We start from the raw sequence: 15527 nt of genomic DNA on the forward strand, positions 1-15527 counted from the left end.
GGGTATTACGTTCAAACCACCACATGCTGTACTTCATTGATTAAAGAACCAGAATTAGGAGGTGGTAGGAGAAGTATTGATTTTGTAGAATTATTCATACTATGGCCCCTACCACTTCCCCAAATCATAGACAATTTGTGAACTTACGCATTGCCAGCCTCACAATTTCTCAGACTAGAGCCTAATTCATAGAACTGATGAAGGCCTTAGGACGTCTCAACACAGCTGGCAACTTTAGGGCTCTGAGACCCTAAAGAACCATCTCTATCATGGTTTAGGATTGCCAGACACCATGGGAAGGACTTTGTTCACAGGCGTTCTGCTGCAGTTGATGAGTCATGTTTTGTTTTGTTACTTGCACAGCATTTCTTACAGTGTGAGCCACCTGTATCAGAATCATTCTAGTTTCTTGAGCAAATACACGTTGCTGAGTCTCCAAACACCCAGCATCAAGGTCTGAGGCAGGGAAGGAGGAATGTTCGAGATTCCCTGGCATGGCTGTACAGAACTTCTAATGATTGACTTTTATTTATTTATTAAAGGCAAACAGAAAGAGAGAGAGTGCACGCATAGGTGTGCCAGTGCCTCCTTCCACTGCTAGAGAACTTGAGACACATGTGCTACTTTGTGCATCTGGCTTTATGTGAGTACTGGGAAATTGAACCTAGGCCATCAGGTTCTACAAGAAGCCCTTTAACTACTGAGCCATCTCTCTAGCCCCAGAAGGAGTTCTTTTTTTATTATTTATTTATTTACTTATGAGTGAGTGAGAGAGAGAATGGACATGCCTGGACCTCTAGTCACTGCAAATGAGCTCTAGACATATGTGTCACCTTGTGCATCTGGGTTTACATGGGTACTGGGGAATCTAACCTAGGTCCTTAGGTTTTGCAGGCAAGTACCTTAACCACTGAGCCATCTCTCTAGCCACCAAAAGGACTTCTTAACAGCTCTGATTTCTTCAGACAACGGCTCCATGGTACTATTAATCAAGTCAAATAACACTTCTGTTCTTTCATTTTATATGTGTTATTTGAATATGCATATTTTATGAAAGTGATATTTAACTAGAGAGAAACTAGGTCAGGCTATGGGCATGGTCATGAATCAGGGGAAACTGAAGATTGATTCCACCAGGGACCCCAACTGTGATTTCAGTTGGTGAACCTCCTTTATGGTAAACTTAAGAAGTTTCTTGCTAATTGAAAGAGTAATCAGTCAAATGTTCTCTAAAGACCATCTGCTCAAGAATAGAACGGGGACTGGGGATATATCTCAGCAGGTAAGAATGCTTGCTGCACAAGCATGATGACCTCAGTTTCATCAACAGCAACCACATAAAAAGTCACGTGTGGCCACGCATGACAGATAAGAGGTTACAAATCCCAGTGCTAAGGAAGGAAGGATTGCTGGGGTTTAGGCTCACTGGACGAACAGTTTAACCAAAGGATGGCCAGCTATAGGCTCAGTGAGAAACTCTTTCTCAGGAAAACAAGCCAGAGCAATAATACAGGAGGACACCTTATGTTCTCTTCTTGCCTCTGCACCGATGAGCACAAGGTGCACACACATGTGACCCCCCCACACCCCTACATAAATAACAAGAGTAGAGTTTAAGTTTCTGGAGGATCATCAACATTCAGCTGACAGTTTCTGCCTTGGAGAGGTCTCCAGTCTGGGAGAGTTCTTAATCCCTTCCCTAGAGCTTTATGCAAAGTCTGCTGTGGGAAGGATTGCTTACTTAAGCAGCTGCTGAGTCTGAGGCAAGCTGACTTTCAGCCTCTGTGAAACTGCCAGTTATGTCTTCTACCTGCCTCATTTTGCCTCTTCAGATTTACCCTGATAAAATTAATCTTGCTAAAAAACATAAGCAATAACAGTAACCATGGACTATTTTATAGACACATTTATTTATTCTGTGTGTTCATTATAAGGCAGGCGTCTGGGGTGACAGCAGACTGGCATGGACATGGCTCAGCTCTTACATGGGACTCTGTAACACTGCCAGCCTACCAGGTAGCCACCCAAAATGCGATGAATTTATCTAGTGGAAAGGGGACAGGTACTATCTGGATCATGTCACAGATAGTTCATTCACTCAGTTTTATAAATGTATCCGTTATGTCCTATTTGAGTTTGTTTCCAGTTCAGTTCTAAGGAAAATAGCATTTAGAACTGATAGCTAAAAAACAATACCATCTATTTCCACTTGCAATCATTTTTAATTCTTCAAAATAGTCATTAACTGATATGTGAAATTATTTTTATGGGAATATTTTCAGTAGCCTTTGGTATGAACTTGAAAACAATTTATTATCTGTATTAACAATGGTTTCCTTCACTGTGTCTTATCATTCACTTGGTAGGAGTTAGATTTCTCTGGAATCATTTGTAATTGTCCCTTTTTCTTTCCTAACACTCTGTTTTACATAAATAAAAAAAGCCCCTCCAAGGGAGCTGACTGAAGAAGAAAAGCAACAGATCCTTCATTCAGAGGAATTTCTCATCTTTTTTGATCGAACAATACGAGTTATTGAAAGAGCGCTGGCTGAAGACTCTGACATCTTTTTTGACTACAGTGGTCGAGAGTTAGAGGAGAAAGATGGGTCAGTTGCTTTTACTTGCTTACAACCATCTTAAGAAATATAGTGTGATAAGTCATTGCCTGTTTTGTCTTGTTGCCCAAGCTGATTCTAAACTCCTGGACTCAAGTGATCTTCCAGCAGGAACCTCAGTACTGGGAGTACAGGTGCTCACTACCACAGTGCCATTTCCTGTTAATTCTCAACTTAGTGATGTACTGACTAGGCAAACTCCAAATCTCACAAAGTAAAGGGAGACAAGATTCCAGGGTTGATCTTATCAACCAGCTTTGGCTGTGGGCTTTGCCTGTGACCTCTGGCTTAGAGTTCCCCTGTAATTAGCATGTGCTTTTGCAACATGCTTGTGAACTTGATATCTGGACCCTAGTCCAGGTGATAGAAATGAATAGTCATGCACATTGTCCTTTAAGAAAATATTTTCATAAGCAGCCACCAGAGATTTATATTTTATCCACTAGATGTATTTGTGATGTCCAAGAAAACTGGAAAATACACATGAGCTTTTAGTAACTAGCTGATGTGGGAAACAATTGAATGAGTAGTGTGTCCCTTTTAAGTCTTATGAGATCATGCATGCATATATGCACATTTAGCAAACACAGACAGCAGCAATGCTTACAGATAAAACAAGCTAGGCAATGGCAGGATGGCCCTAAATAAATTTTTCAGTGACTGTAGTGCATATGTTGGAAAAGGCAATGACTGTCAACCATCATCATGGGACAACAGAAGGCACTTTATAAACCTTGTAAGAAATAGGCATGTCTAGAATTATAGCAAGAAATGTTTTCTGTCCAACAACAATATGTAAAGATAAAATCATTGATTTTGTTTTATTTATTTATTTTTTTTACTATTTCTAAAACTCAAATGCATTCTTAAAGGACAATGTGATATCATCATGAAGGATACTTAAAGGAATGTAACAGAGACATTGAAAATAAGTTCAAAAGGAAATTCTGAAGCCAGGCAAGGAAGTACCCACCTTTAATCCCAGCACTTGGGAGGCAGAGGTAGGAGGATTGCCATTGAGTTCAAGGCCACCCTGAGACTACATAGTGAATTCCAGGTCAGCCTGGGCTACAGTAAGAACCTACCTTAAAAAAACACACACACAAGACAAAAACAAACAAGCAAAAAAGGAATTCTGAAATTTTTCTCCACAGTTGGTTTTATTACACTGCACTGAAGAGATGAAAAATATCTTGAATATACAAGTTATGAAAATATGTTTTCTTTGAAAGAGCCATTGTTTGTGGCTCAGTTGTTTTTGTTGGTCCTTGTCCTTTCTGTGTACCTGACCAAGTATCATAGTGGATTCCTGGCAGGACTGGATTGTATGTACATAAAGCCTAAATTTGTAATGGTAAAGCTGACAAAGAGATTAGCAGAGAGGGCAAGTCATATGTAGTCCACCAATTAGAGCCCAAATGTGTGGTCTGAAGATAGGTGACTGAATTTGAACAAGATTAGTAGAGGATGGGTTTGATCAGTGGAATAAAATAAAATAAAGGTGAATGTAGAGGAATTCCTGACCTGAAACTAAGTAATTTGAGCAGCTTTGCTGATCCAGTAGCTGCTGGCACAAAATAGGGATTGTTCAGTTTAAGTATTCAGTCTCTTGCAGCAACTGTATGACCAGTTCAGAGTCCTTCAAAGGCAGTGTGAGGGTCAGCTGAGTATCACCCAAGTCAATACTGGCCAAAGTAAAGCCTCCTGGACCGAGTGTTCTTTTGGTCCACGGCAAGCATGGTAAACATCTAGAACACATCTGGTGAAGGCCTACTCTCCACTCTGCCCGACTCAGTCATCACCTGCTTTTAGGAAAGAAGGCAACCCCTAGGGCCACGCACAGTTAATAGGTACATAGAAGCATAAATGTGATGTTTGATCTAATGATACATAAAGTAATGCTATCAAAGAATTCCCTCTTTCTGTCGTTAGTAGCAGGGAAACGTCCAATAACCCTTCTTGAGGCTAGAGCCAATTAGAGGGAAGAGAATGCTTTTCAAGACTGGTCAAGAACCTTCAACAAATTTGATACAAGGCTTAAAACAATTTCGGAAAGATTAGCTGGGACATTTGAAAGAGCTTTTCATAGTGGAGAGCTTCAGTTCATTTATTTGTGCTCAGGTGTTAGCATCTACATTGATATTTTGGCTTTGGAAAGTATTATGGGCTATGCTCTTGCCATTTCCCTGTTTCACTCTGAGCAGCATAGAGACAAAACTTCATGTGGAAGTGTCTGTTTATCTCTACTGCTTAACCTTCCTAGGGATGTGCAGGCTGGAGCCAACCTTTCTTTCAATCGGCAGTTCTATGATGAGCATTGGTCCAAGCATCGAGTGGTCACTTGTATGGACTGGTCTCTCCAGGTAAGAAATATTGTTGGATGGGACAAACTGGTTTTGTAATCTTATACATTTGTATATAAAAAAATATTTGTTCTTCCACTTTAGGTATGTTTACTAACCCTTGATTTTCTTCATTATGACCATTAGTTTTCTTTCATATTTTACTGGGTTGTTCTAATTCTCCACTCAGATATTTCCATTTATTGACTATCTAATATGTGCTCTGTACCAAACAAGGGGACAGACCATTTCCTTTGAGATTTAAGGCATCAATGATTTCCTACTTTTCAAAGTCTGTGGATATTTTAAAGCCTTAAGGCGCTCCAATGTCTTTTTAAAGCAAGTTTAGTTATCTTCCTGTTCCTTTTAGAAACAACAACTTTCTTTTTTTTTTTTTTCTTTTTTTATTTTTTGAGATAGGGTCTCACTGTAGCTCAGGCTGACCTGGAATTCGAAACAACAACTTTCTAGTGAGTTCTCACTATTATTTTAGTTCTATGACTTTTCCTGAATCAACCTCTTCCCTTGTTCTTGGGGCAGGTTTTTTTTTTCGATGGCTAAGGATTTAGCCAAAGCATAGACAAGCCTGTTTATATATCCCACCCAGTCTGCCTCCTGAATTCCAGCATATCAGACAGCTCCATCCAGGTGTTCTAGAGAATTTCAAACTAATCATTAACTCATTATCTTCATATATCCCAAATCCTCCTTTATCTACTTCTATCTGATCTGTCTAACAAAGGCTTCACAAAGTTTTCAAGGGCTTAAGGCAGAATTTCTATCATTAATATTACTACCTTCTTCATCTTCCTGACCCAGGCTGTCATCAAGACAGTCCATTATTTTACTTATATGTTCAACATCTGGTGATTACCTTCCTACTATACATTCCAACTCTATGCAAGTCCACTTAGGGTTTTCTCACTGGACATATAACCAAACAATCTTCTAAAAGGCAAATTTGATCACATGGTTCCCTGGATTTAAAGAAAAAGTCTTAACTCCTAGGGTGGAATTTGAAGTAAAAACAGGAAGTTTTGCCAAAAAATTGACCTGATGAATGAGCATCCCAACCATTAACAATCTGTTAAGAACCAAAGCACTATGCACTTAAGTAACATGTGCAAAAGGCACAGAGCTCAATTGTGATAAGGTCAGAATTTGAATGTGGATAGTTTAAACTGTGAGCTTGTGCTTAGAATTTGGTTTTTTTTATTTGTATAGCTTACATTCTATGGACTGTACCAACTTCTCTACAGGTCTTATCTTTTTGCACCCTCATAGCAATCAGCTGAGGCAGCCATTATTAATGATTTCATGTTATAGTTGAAGAAACTGAGGTTGAGGAAGATGCTAGGTAGCTTGCTAACAGTCACTCATCTAAGATCTAGTGGAGTTGGACCAGCCCTTGCGTCATCCTAAGGCATATGCATTAACTACCACTTCCCACAAAGAGCCTCTAAATCTGAAACCAGGAGAGCTTGTAGGTGTTGAATGATCAGGATAGGATAGGATAGGATAGGATAGGATAGGATAGGATAGGATAGGATAGGATAGGATAGGATAGGATAGGATAGGATAGGATAGGATGGCAGGTGTTCCCAGAGCTCAGTGGAGGGTGGGATCACTCTCTGGTCAGACAAGCCTTCTCAAAAGACTAGGATTTAGGCAAATGGCAGGGAGGAGAAGGTGATCTAGGCAGAGCAGTAACGGGATGATGAGAAGAATCCCAGTTAATCCTGTGGGAGAACTGAAGGGGAGGATAATCCCCACAACTGGACTGTCAGCAGCTACCAAGTATGTGGGGGTTCTCTCCTTTGAATCCTCTTATATCCAAACAACAGAGCACACAGAGCATGATTGTGCAAAAACTAAGACAGCAGTTTGCCCAGCCTCTCTCTCTCTCTGTCTCTCTCTCTCTCTCTCTCTCTCTCTCTCTCTCTCTCTCTCTCTCTCTCTCGTGTGTGGGTGGTCTGTGAGCATGCTTGGATATAAGCAAAGAAATTGTATCCAAGCTTGAGGAAACATTTGGCATGTTCACTTGTCCATGGTTTGGAAATCATGCAAGAATTTTATCTGACACATTCCTCAGCGAGGGAAACTGTTAACAGCTTCCCAAGCCCACTGATAACACGTCCTAAGGAGTCTTAGTGGTCCTGCCTCACACCTCAGTGTATGGTTGGGTATTATTACCCACAGATTTGTTTCCATACAGGGTTCTTCCTATGTGTGGTGCAGGAAGCGAAAGTGAAAGGCATATAATCTTTATCATGGAGAAACTACATTTATTTTGCCTCGTGTGTGTGTGTGTGTGTGTGTGTGTCTGTGTGTGTGTGTGTATGGATTCAAAGGACTGGGTTTCCATATTTATGCAATGAAGAATTTGTGAATGGATCCAGCTACAACTCAATGATATTTAAAGAGAGAGAATTACAAGACATGGCCTGTTATGGCAGCTGGTGCATCTAGGAGGACATCCTGTGTGAACAGAATGGAACTGGGGGAGGGGGGGTGTTGGAAACATAAGGTTTCTGCACAATTTTGTTTCAATCACCTGAATTTCTTAAATTAATAACACTTTAACTTTGAAACTTATCATGCAAATGTTATTGAAATGAAGAAATGTGGACACTTGGGAACTCTGTCAATTCTGTCATTTATTCAAGAGTGTTTAGCACAGTAGATAAGGAACACATCCCACATAACAGGTTGTCCAGATATGGATAAAACCAGACTCTGAACCTTGCTCCCACCATATGCACTCCTCTCAGATGCAAATTATATCCTCAATCCTACATTCATCTAAGACAATAACTTGAGTAATCTTTGATAGCTGATTTAGATGCTAAATCTAGTCAAATTTACAGTAGCAAAAAGATTCCCAGTGGCACTAATTCAAAGCCATTAACACATAGATTTGACAAGCACTTCATGTCATCTTCTGTACCTCCTGCTTCTATTAGAAAACAGCTTTCTTAGTAGACTTCCCTACTTCTACTCTCTATGTATTAGTCATGATAAGTAGTAATCGTCTTTATAAAGATTTCTAATGTATATTCTATAAAGTTTGAAGCTAGGCAAGTTTTCTAACTTCTCTTGACTTAAGCTTCCTTATCCATGCAATGCTGATAATGCTAATCCCAGCTCACATGCCTACTGTATTACATGAGTGAATATGCTTACAGTGCTGAGAGTCATTAAGTCTGGTGCATAAGAAGTGCTCAGTAACTGTGACACCATAGTTTGGACTTGTATTGGTAGCTACAGAATATATCTCCTACTCTCCACACTCCAGAATAAATTGGAAAGATAATCTGCTGAAATCTGGAATATCTGGAATGATACACTTGCACATTCCCAGCCTTTTCTTCTTTTACAACTCTTCTTGGAGTCTACAGCATAATGTTCTCTAAACATTCTCTTTTCCACCCCATTAATAATAACTAGATTAAATAAAAAGAAGAATTTACTAAGGTAATGAGGGAATCCATGGGGGAAAATGAAGAACTGTAACTCAGGAATAGTAAGAATATCTGAGCAGCTTGAGGGAGCTCGTGAGTAGAATGCTATCATTAACTAGAATCTTTCAACAAACAGGCTACAGGTCCTGTCTGTGTGTCAAAATTTATACCTAAGTCAGATCACGTCATTATCGTGCCTTAGAATTAATTAGTAGTCCCTGGGAAGTCAGTCTAAAAATTGGGGCAATTCCCCACAGAGGAACCCTATGAACCAGACAGATCCTGGAAGTATATCCTTGCTTCTTTAACTTTGTACTCTTCCCCATAGCCCCCTCCTCCTCCTCCCCTGATAGCCTACCCAATCCACAAGGCTCAAGACTCACTTCCTCTCAGAAGTCCATTGCATCTCTCCCCTCACCACACCCAAACCTCAAAACTGATTGTTCCCCCTGCCACCACACCCCTGTGCTTCTGTAGCCTTGCAGCTGCTGCCCTCCTCGCATTTGTCAAACTGCTTTGGTGTTTAGTTACCATTATTTCTACATATATCTTGCTTCCAACCACCATAGAGCAGAACATGTTATTGCAGACAGTTTTGTTCTATGTTTTAACTGACCTAGCACTTACGTTGACATAGTACTTTTGACATATGCCACAGGACAAGCAGGGGCATGGCCTTTGAAGGCATCAAAAGGGCACTTCAATTTATCATTTGCTATGTGACTTATAACATGTCACCCAGGGACCCTTGGCTCCTTTGTCTGCAGAAATGAGTAAAACATTGCTTTCTTTAGAAGGTCATAAGAAGCAAATGAGTAAATGTATCACCCAGCTCAGGGTGTGGCACATAAAGAGCACTTACGACACACTGATTTCTTCTTCTCCAGGAAATGCTAGGTTCTACTTCTCTTTAACATCCTATTGGAAGGAAAGTTAGTAATTTTTTGAGTAAAATTTCCCTCAAGCTAACTTTTGAATAGCCTAACACTATGAGTGGTTAAGTAACCACAAAATTCACAATTGCTCAAAAGCATAATTTTGAACATTTGAATTTAAACAATTGCATAAAGATTTGAAAATAAGAAAATATCTAGTCAAGCACAAACAGTAGAAAAAGACATATAAGAAGACACTTTGAAATCTTAAAAGCTTGCATGAGATAAAATTTAAATCAGTAACACTACACCTTGTGATCCCAGTTATAAAAATTATGCCACAGGCATTTTCCTAGTATTTTACCTAAAACAGTGCTTGTTTTCCAAAGAAGCTTAAAAGCCAAATAACTTAAAATATTTCTAAATGGAAAAAAGAAAAGCTAAAAGTGGGTGCCAACGATGAGACCCAGATGTGAGGCTATGGGATATTGTTCCAGACACATCCACCTACTCCCTGTGTTAGTGGTATCAGTGTTTATAGACTTGCCTGTTCACATGCGACACAGTTAAACTTCAGATAGACAGGCTGGAGGCACTTGTGTTTACCTGGATGTTAGTTTCATTGAACAGGCTTTGAATCAAAGTCTTGCTTAATAAACGTTAATTAATCTGCTGAGGACATTTTCTAATGAAGCATGATGACTTCCCTTCATGATCACATCCATGTGTATTCATTGCATACTTCCTGTGTGAGTTATAACTCTAAAAGAGTTATAACTAAAAGAATGAATAAAGCCATGTAAAAGACATATGTAACTGTATTTGAGAAGGAAAAAAATATATATGTTAAGATCGGTCAGTGGACAAAGCACTTGCTGTACAAGCATGAGGACAAGAGCTTAGATCCCCAGCACCCGTGGGAAAAATTCCAGGGGAGGTGAGTGTACCTGTTATGTCTATACTAGGAAGCCCTTGTTTCTAGTTGAGCTAAATCAGTGAGCTCTAGGTTCAGTGAAACACCCTTTTTTTTTTTTTTGAAGAATTTACAATCATTTATTTTATGTTAACTAACTAGCACATTACAGAGCTACAGTTCAAATCTACTTTGCTTCTGAAAACCTGAGACCTTTTCACCCTCTCAATCATCTCCATTGAGTAAGTTTTTTTTATTATTATTATTGGTCTTCTATTCAGCAAATACAGGCAGTTTGGTACCATTATTAGGCTCATCCATGACCTACACCCTCCCCAATGGCCCCTCCTTGTTGATGTATATGGGTCGTGCAAAATGACCCCAACTGAAACTAAAAACAATTGGCAAAACAAGCAAGGGTGCTGTTTTCCTTATGAACCAGATACCAGCACAAGGGGGAAGGAGACCAACACAGAGAAAAATCAACTCCTACCAAATCAGAGAGCCAGAGCCTCAGAGGCCCCCAACACCTCATCACTGAAGCAGACCAAAAATGAACCCAATATAGCTCAGGGAAATTTTGCAGAAGAGGGGGTGGGAAAGAATGTCAGAGCCACATGTTGGGTCATGATATGCAGAGACATTTATCATACCAATAACTGTGGGCTAGCTCCACAATGCACAAAACACCCTATTTCAAATAATAGCTTAGAAAGTACCTGATGAAGACACATAAAATTAATCTCTGGCCTCCAGGGGTACCCACACTTGTGTGTACCCATGCATACCTATGTGCACCCACATATATGTATTTACACTATATGCATACAAAAAGGTCAATGTTCAATTTTATATAGGTAATGTTCATATATGTATATAAATATACTAAATAGTATAGTGAAAAGGAAGGAAAAGCAAGATAATCTATATGTTGGTACCATGAGTGGGGTCATTTGCTGCTAGACACCTGATTGTGTGGCTTTGGCCTTTTGGAGCTCATTTTCAAGAGGAATGTGGAAGGATTTGAAACCTGGGCCTAAGAGATGCCTTGCAATCTAGCTTAATGGACTATTCTGGACAGAGTTAAAAGACCTGAATGTAGTAAGAACTATGGACTGTGAGGTTTGTCTTATGAGAGTGAGAAAGCTTTGCTTGGACTAGACTAGAAACAGTTTGTGTGAGAGGCTTGCTGTTATACCTATGTCCTGAGAACTTGTACAGGGTTGCAGTGCATAGAAATGGACTGGAGTGTGCAGAGGAATGTGACACAGAAAGAAATCTTTGGCCTGAAACTGCTGCCCGTTCAGCTACAATTGAGAGATTACAACCATTGAGATTGGGCCAGCTGACCTGCACGGGGGTGAAAGGAAGAATATAGACTCTTTTGAGAGGGCATGAGTGTTCATGGAATATCCTATTCTACAAAGTCTGCTTTATTCCTCCCTGGATTAACAGATTGGCACCCTAACTGGTATTGTAGAGTATAAGAAATGCAGGAAAGAGAGGGTCATTGAGTTTGCAACATGGTCTCATGTTTTGGAAATGGCCTTGGGTAGTGTGGAGCACTTTGTTGGATGCCTGTATGGACCCCATGGGTCCATAAGAATGAACTGTAACTTACAGTGGAGACCCGTTAGAGATGCCAGGCACAAGATGGCTGCTAGGCAGAGCTTCCAGCCCCAAGTGAAGTTTTCTAGGACTGTGAGTAGCCTAGCTGGAGGGGCAGAATTGGAACTCCAGAGACTTGTTTGCTGGTTAGGATTATCAGATTTAGAGACTTGTCACTGGCTAGAGTTCTTGGTCTTGGAACTACAGAGTTTGATGTTTTCCCTGGTTGTTTTACATCTTGTATTGGTTAAATATTTCTTTGCTATGCCCAATGCCATCTTTTGCAGTATGAATGTTTATTCTGTGCCATTATGTTTTTTGGAGTAATGTTTTGGTATTATGTCTCAAGGTTAAAAGACCTTGGACTATAGGAATGTTTTAACATCATTAGGGTAGTTAAAAACTATGGGGACTTCTAAAGTTGGATGAATGAATTGCATCTTAAAACATGTATAGCTATCAGTTTATGTGGTCCAGGGGCAGAATGTGGTGGCTTGATTCAGGTGTCCCCCATAATCTCAGGTATTCTGAATGCTAGTTCCCAGCTGATAGAAATTTAGGAATTAACAGCTCTGGGAGGCAGTGTATTATTAGGGGCAGGCTTATGGATATTATATTCAGTTTCACCTTGTCAGTGTTTTGCCCACTCTCCTTTTGCCATTGTCCACCTTATGTTGGCCAGGGGGTGATTTCCATCCTCTTGTCATGCCATCATTTCCTCCTGCCATCATGAAGCTTCCCCTTAAGTCTGTAAGCCAAAATAAACCCTTTTCTCCAAAAAGCTGCTCTTGGTTAGATGATTTCTGCCAGCAATGCTAACCTGACTGCAACAATCTATGAGAGGGGAAATCAGAACAACATTTTTGTGAAAGGTGTTCTAATTAACTATCTCCAATGTGATTTATCTTCAGCTTATTTAATCACACTCAGGAAAGAGTTCATGTATGATGAGGTTTTTCAAGCTCCACCATTTCTAGAGAGGGATGGTGGAAATACCTTCTTGGGCTGTTTTTTTTTTTTTTTTCTGGTTATGTTTCTTACATGTAAGCCTTTAATTGCTGGTATTGTTTGATGGCAAAGGATATAATGTTTCTGATGATCACAGAGTTACTAAAATCAGAATTAAAAATAATGCAATAGACTTTGGATTTAATCTATGATATGCTTGGATACATTAGACCATGGATTCTGTGTTCAAAAAAATAAAAATCAAACTAGTCCCTATATGCAAAGAAATTCCAATTTAGAGAAAGATATAGGTGGATTAAAACTCATAATGCAATTTGGACAAGTACTTTAGTAGAGGGCATGAAATACTTAGGGTGTTAAGTGGACAAGAAAGAGGATTGGTTGTTAGTGAGGCTTGTCTGGAGAAATTTGTGCCTACATTCAGTCTTACATGATTAATCCATGATATAAAGAACATTGAGGAGGTCTTCCAATGAGAGTGGGGTCAGAATTAGAGACTGGCTTGTGTGCCGTACAATCAATGGGTGTTTGGGGGTGGGGATACTTGTATGATGTTAAACAGGAGCAGTAGAAAAGGACAGACCATGCAGGATCCTACTGGCTGAGATTTTTCCTTGAAAGTAAAAATGAATCACTAATTTTCAGATGAACACATGACTTACTAATTACGTTTTTTATAAATTCATCCTGAGTAACATTACAGTATGAGATAGGCAAGGGTAGATTCTAGAATGCCTGAACACAGGATTCCATTTAGAAAGATGGTACGTTCATCAGACAAAAAGTTAATTTAGATGTCTGTGCCCTTGAGAATAGAAGGAAACATGGATTTGACATGAATGGAGAAAGTAGTGACAGAGAGTATGTGGAGACAAACAAAAGGAAGGAGTGAAAATGAAAACAGGCCAACTGGCCTGCCCAGCTAGGAAGAACAGTGGCCTTTGTGTGGAAGTTCATGGTCTTAATTTTCTATTTGTCACACATAACATATTTCTTGATAATCCCCAGTATGTAGTCAAATATTTTTATCTGCATTTCTGAGTGATATCAAGCCTTGAAAGAGATTTGAAAATTATCAACATATAAAAGCCATTGAAAAGGATAGGATCACCAGGGAAGCATTACATCAGAGGCAAAGAAAAAAGAAGAGAGAGAGAGACAGTGAAAAAAGAAGAGGATAGGTCCACTAGCCCTATCTTGGAATATATGTAGCAAGTGGAGAACCTATAAGGACTTTAAAAAATGGTTGTGGGAGAAAATTGTCATGTAAACCAATGTAGAAGGGGAGAATAGCCCAAAGTGAGAGAAGCTATAGAGATCATGTTTGCAGTTTGGTACTTCCTGGGGACCATGCAAGCACATTTGACTCTAGAGATAGAAAGAAGATTGTAAGAAGAAAGCACTCCTTGAAGTGTGTCTGATATCATAGGTGTGTGGGAATGAGAAGGTTCTTTGTTATTGTCTTAACATGACACATCCTGTGACCTCTTCCACACAGTACCCTGAGCTAATGGTTGCTTCTTACAACAACAATGAAGATGCTCCCCATGAACCAGATGGTGTGGCCTTGGTTTGGAACATGAAGTTCAAGAAAACCACACCAGAATATGTCTTCCACTGTCAGGTAGGAGTCTGCCGAGTAAGAATAACTTCTATCTCTTACAAAGCCAAATATAGTTCATGCTGTATGCATCTGTCTTAGGTTGGGAGGAAGAACTGAGTTTAAAAGTGGAATTGTGGACAATTTTGGAAAATTCCCCCACAGTAACCTAATGTTTTGGGAAAGTGGCAATGCTCCCCAAATGGTTAGGAAGCCTGGTTGGGGACTGTGTGTCATTTTCTTTCTATTTAAAACAGCCCCCGTGAGGATGAGTTTATAAAGACCTCGCACTTAAGAAGAAATTGTGGTGTACCACTTCCTCTGCTTAGCAGCAGCGTAGCTGGCCCACCCACATGGACATCCTCAAAGCACTGCCATTGCAAGTTCTGCGGCTCTCTGAAATACACTACAGTGGGTTTTGCCTATTCTACATTGATAGGCGCCATACTGTTTTATGGATATTAATACTTTTGGAACTAGGTTTGGGCAATATTTATAACCGAGATTTCTTGAATTGTTCAGAAATATAGGTAGTATTTATGATTTGCAAGTTCAGATTGTAACAAGTACTTTGGCATATTTAACTCCTTGTTTTTACTGACACGTCTCTTGTCTTTGGCATGCTGTGACCGAAAGTAGGCTGCCCCTGCCCACATTCAGCTTTTCTCTGTTGTCATAATTCCACCTACATATGAGGTCTCCATACTGGCCAACACACGAACCCCTTGACAGAATACTCTTGTCCTATGATTGTGCACAGAAAAATGGAAAACAAGCATTCCAGCTCAACGTTTCAGTTCCTCAATATTTCAATTAATAGGTAGTCCAAAAACACACACATGTGAAAAGGATAGGTAAACTTGTTGGTTTTAGGAAGCTTTTTGCCATTTTACATCTGGGTACTAAGTATCTTTCTGAACTGCAATATGTTTAGACTTTAGGATATTATCAGCTATAATTTGGGAAACAGGAGCTGCTAGAGTAAAAGTCCTAGCTTCAATGTGATTGAGTAACCTCTAACTCTGGCCATGTTTTTCTAATTTGCTATCTCAAAACCAACTTAACAAGAAGTCTAAGTCTGCATAGTAAATAACCTTTATTTTCTGAACCTTTGAAATAAGAACAGACTTTTTTTTCCTTTCCT

The 15527-nt window shown here is 39.6% G+C and overlaps 1 protein-coding gene across 6 annotated transcripts in view; it reads left to right on the forward strand.

The window, feature by feature from the left end:
* The window catches only part of Dync1i1 (dynein cytoplasmic 1 intermediate chain 1), a 316826-nt gene that overhangs the window by 193716 nt on the left and 107583 nt on the right, over positions 1–15527 (forward strand). For all 6 annotated transcript variants that reach the window (XM_045160369.1, XM_004656201.2, XM_045160367.1 and 3 more), the window contains 3 exons: positions 2444–2606; positions 4879–4978; positions 14282–14407. In XM_045160369.1, coding sequence (XP_045016304.1) covers positions 2444–2606; positions 4879–4978; positions 14282–14407 — 389 coding nt within the window. The remainder of the gene's footprint in view (positions 1–2443; positions 2607–4878; positions 4979–14281; positions 14408–15527) is intronic.

Source organism: Jaculus jaculus, chromosome 10, assembly GCF_020740685.1.
Source record: "Jaculus jaculus isolate mJacJac1 chromosome 10, mJacJac1.mat.Y.cur, whole genome shotgun sequence".
Classification (NCBI taxonomy): Eukaryota; Metazoa; Chordata; class Mammalia; order Rodentia; family Dipodidae; genus Jaculus; species Jaculus jaculus.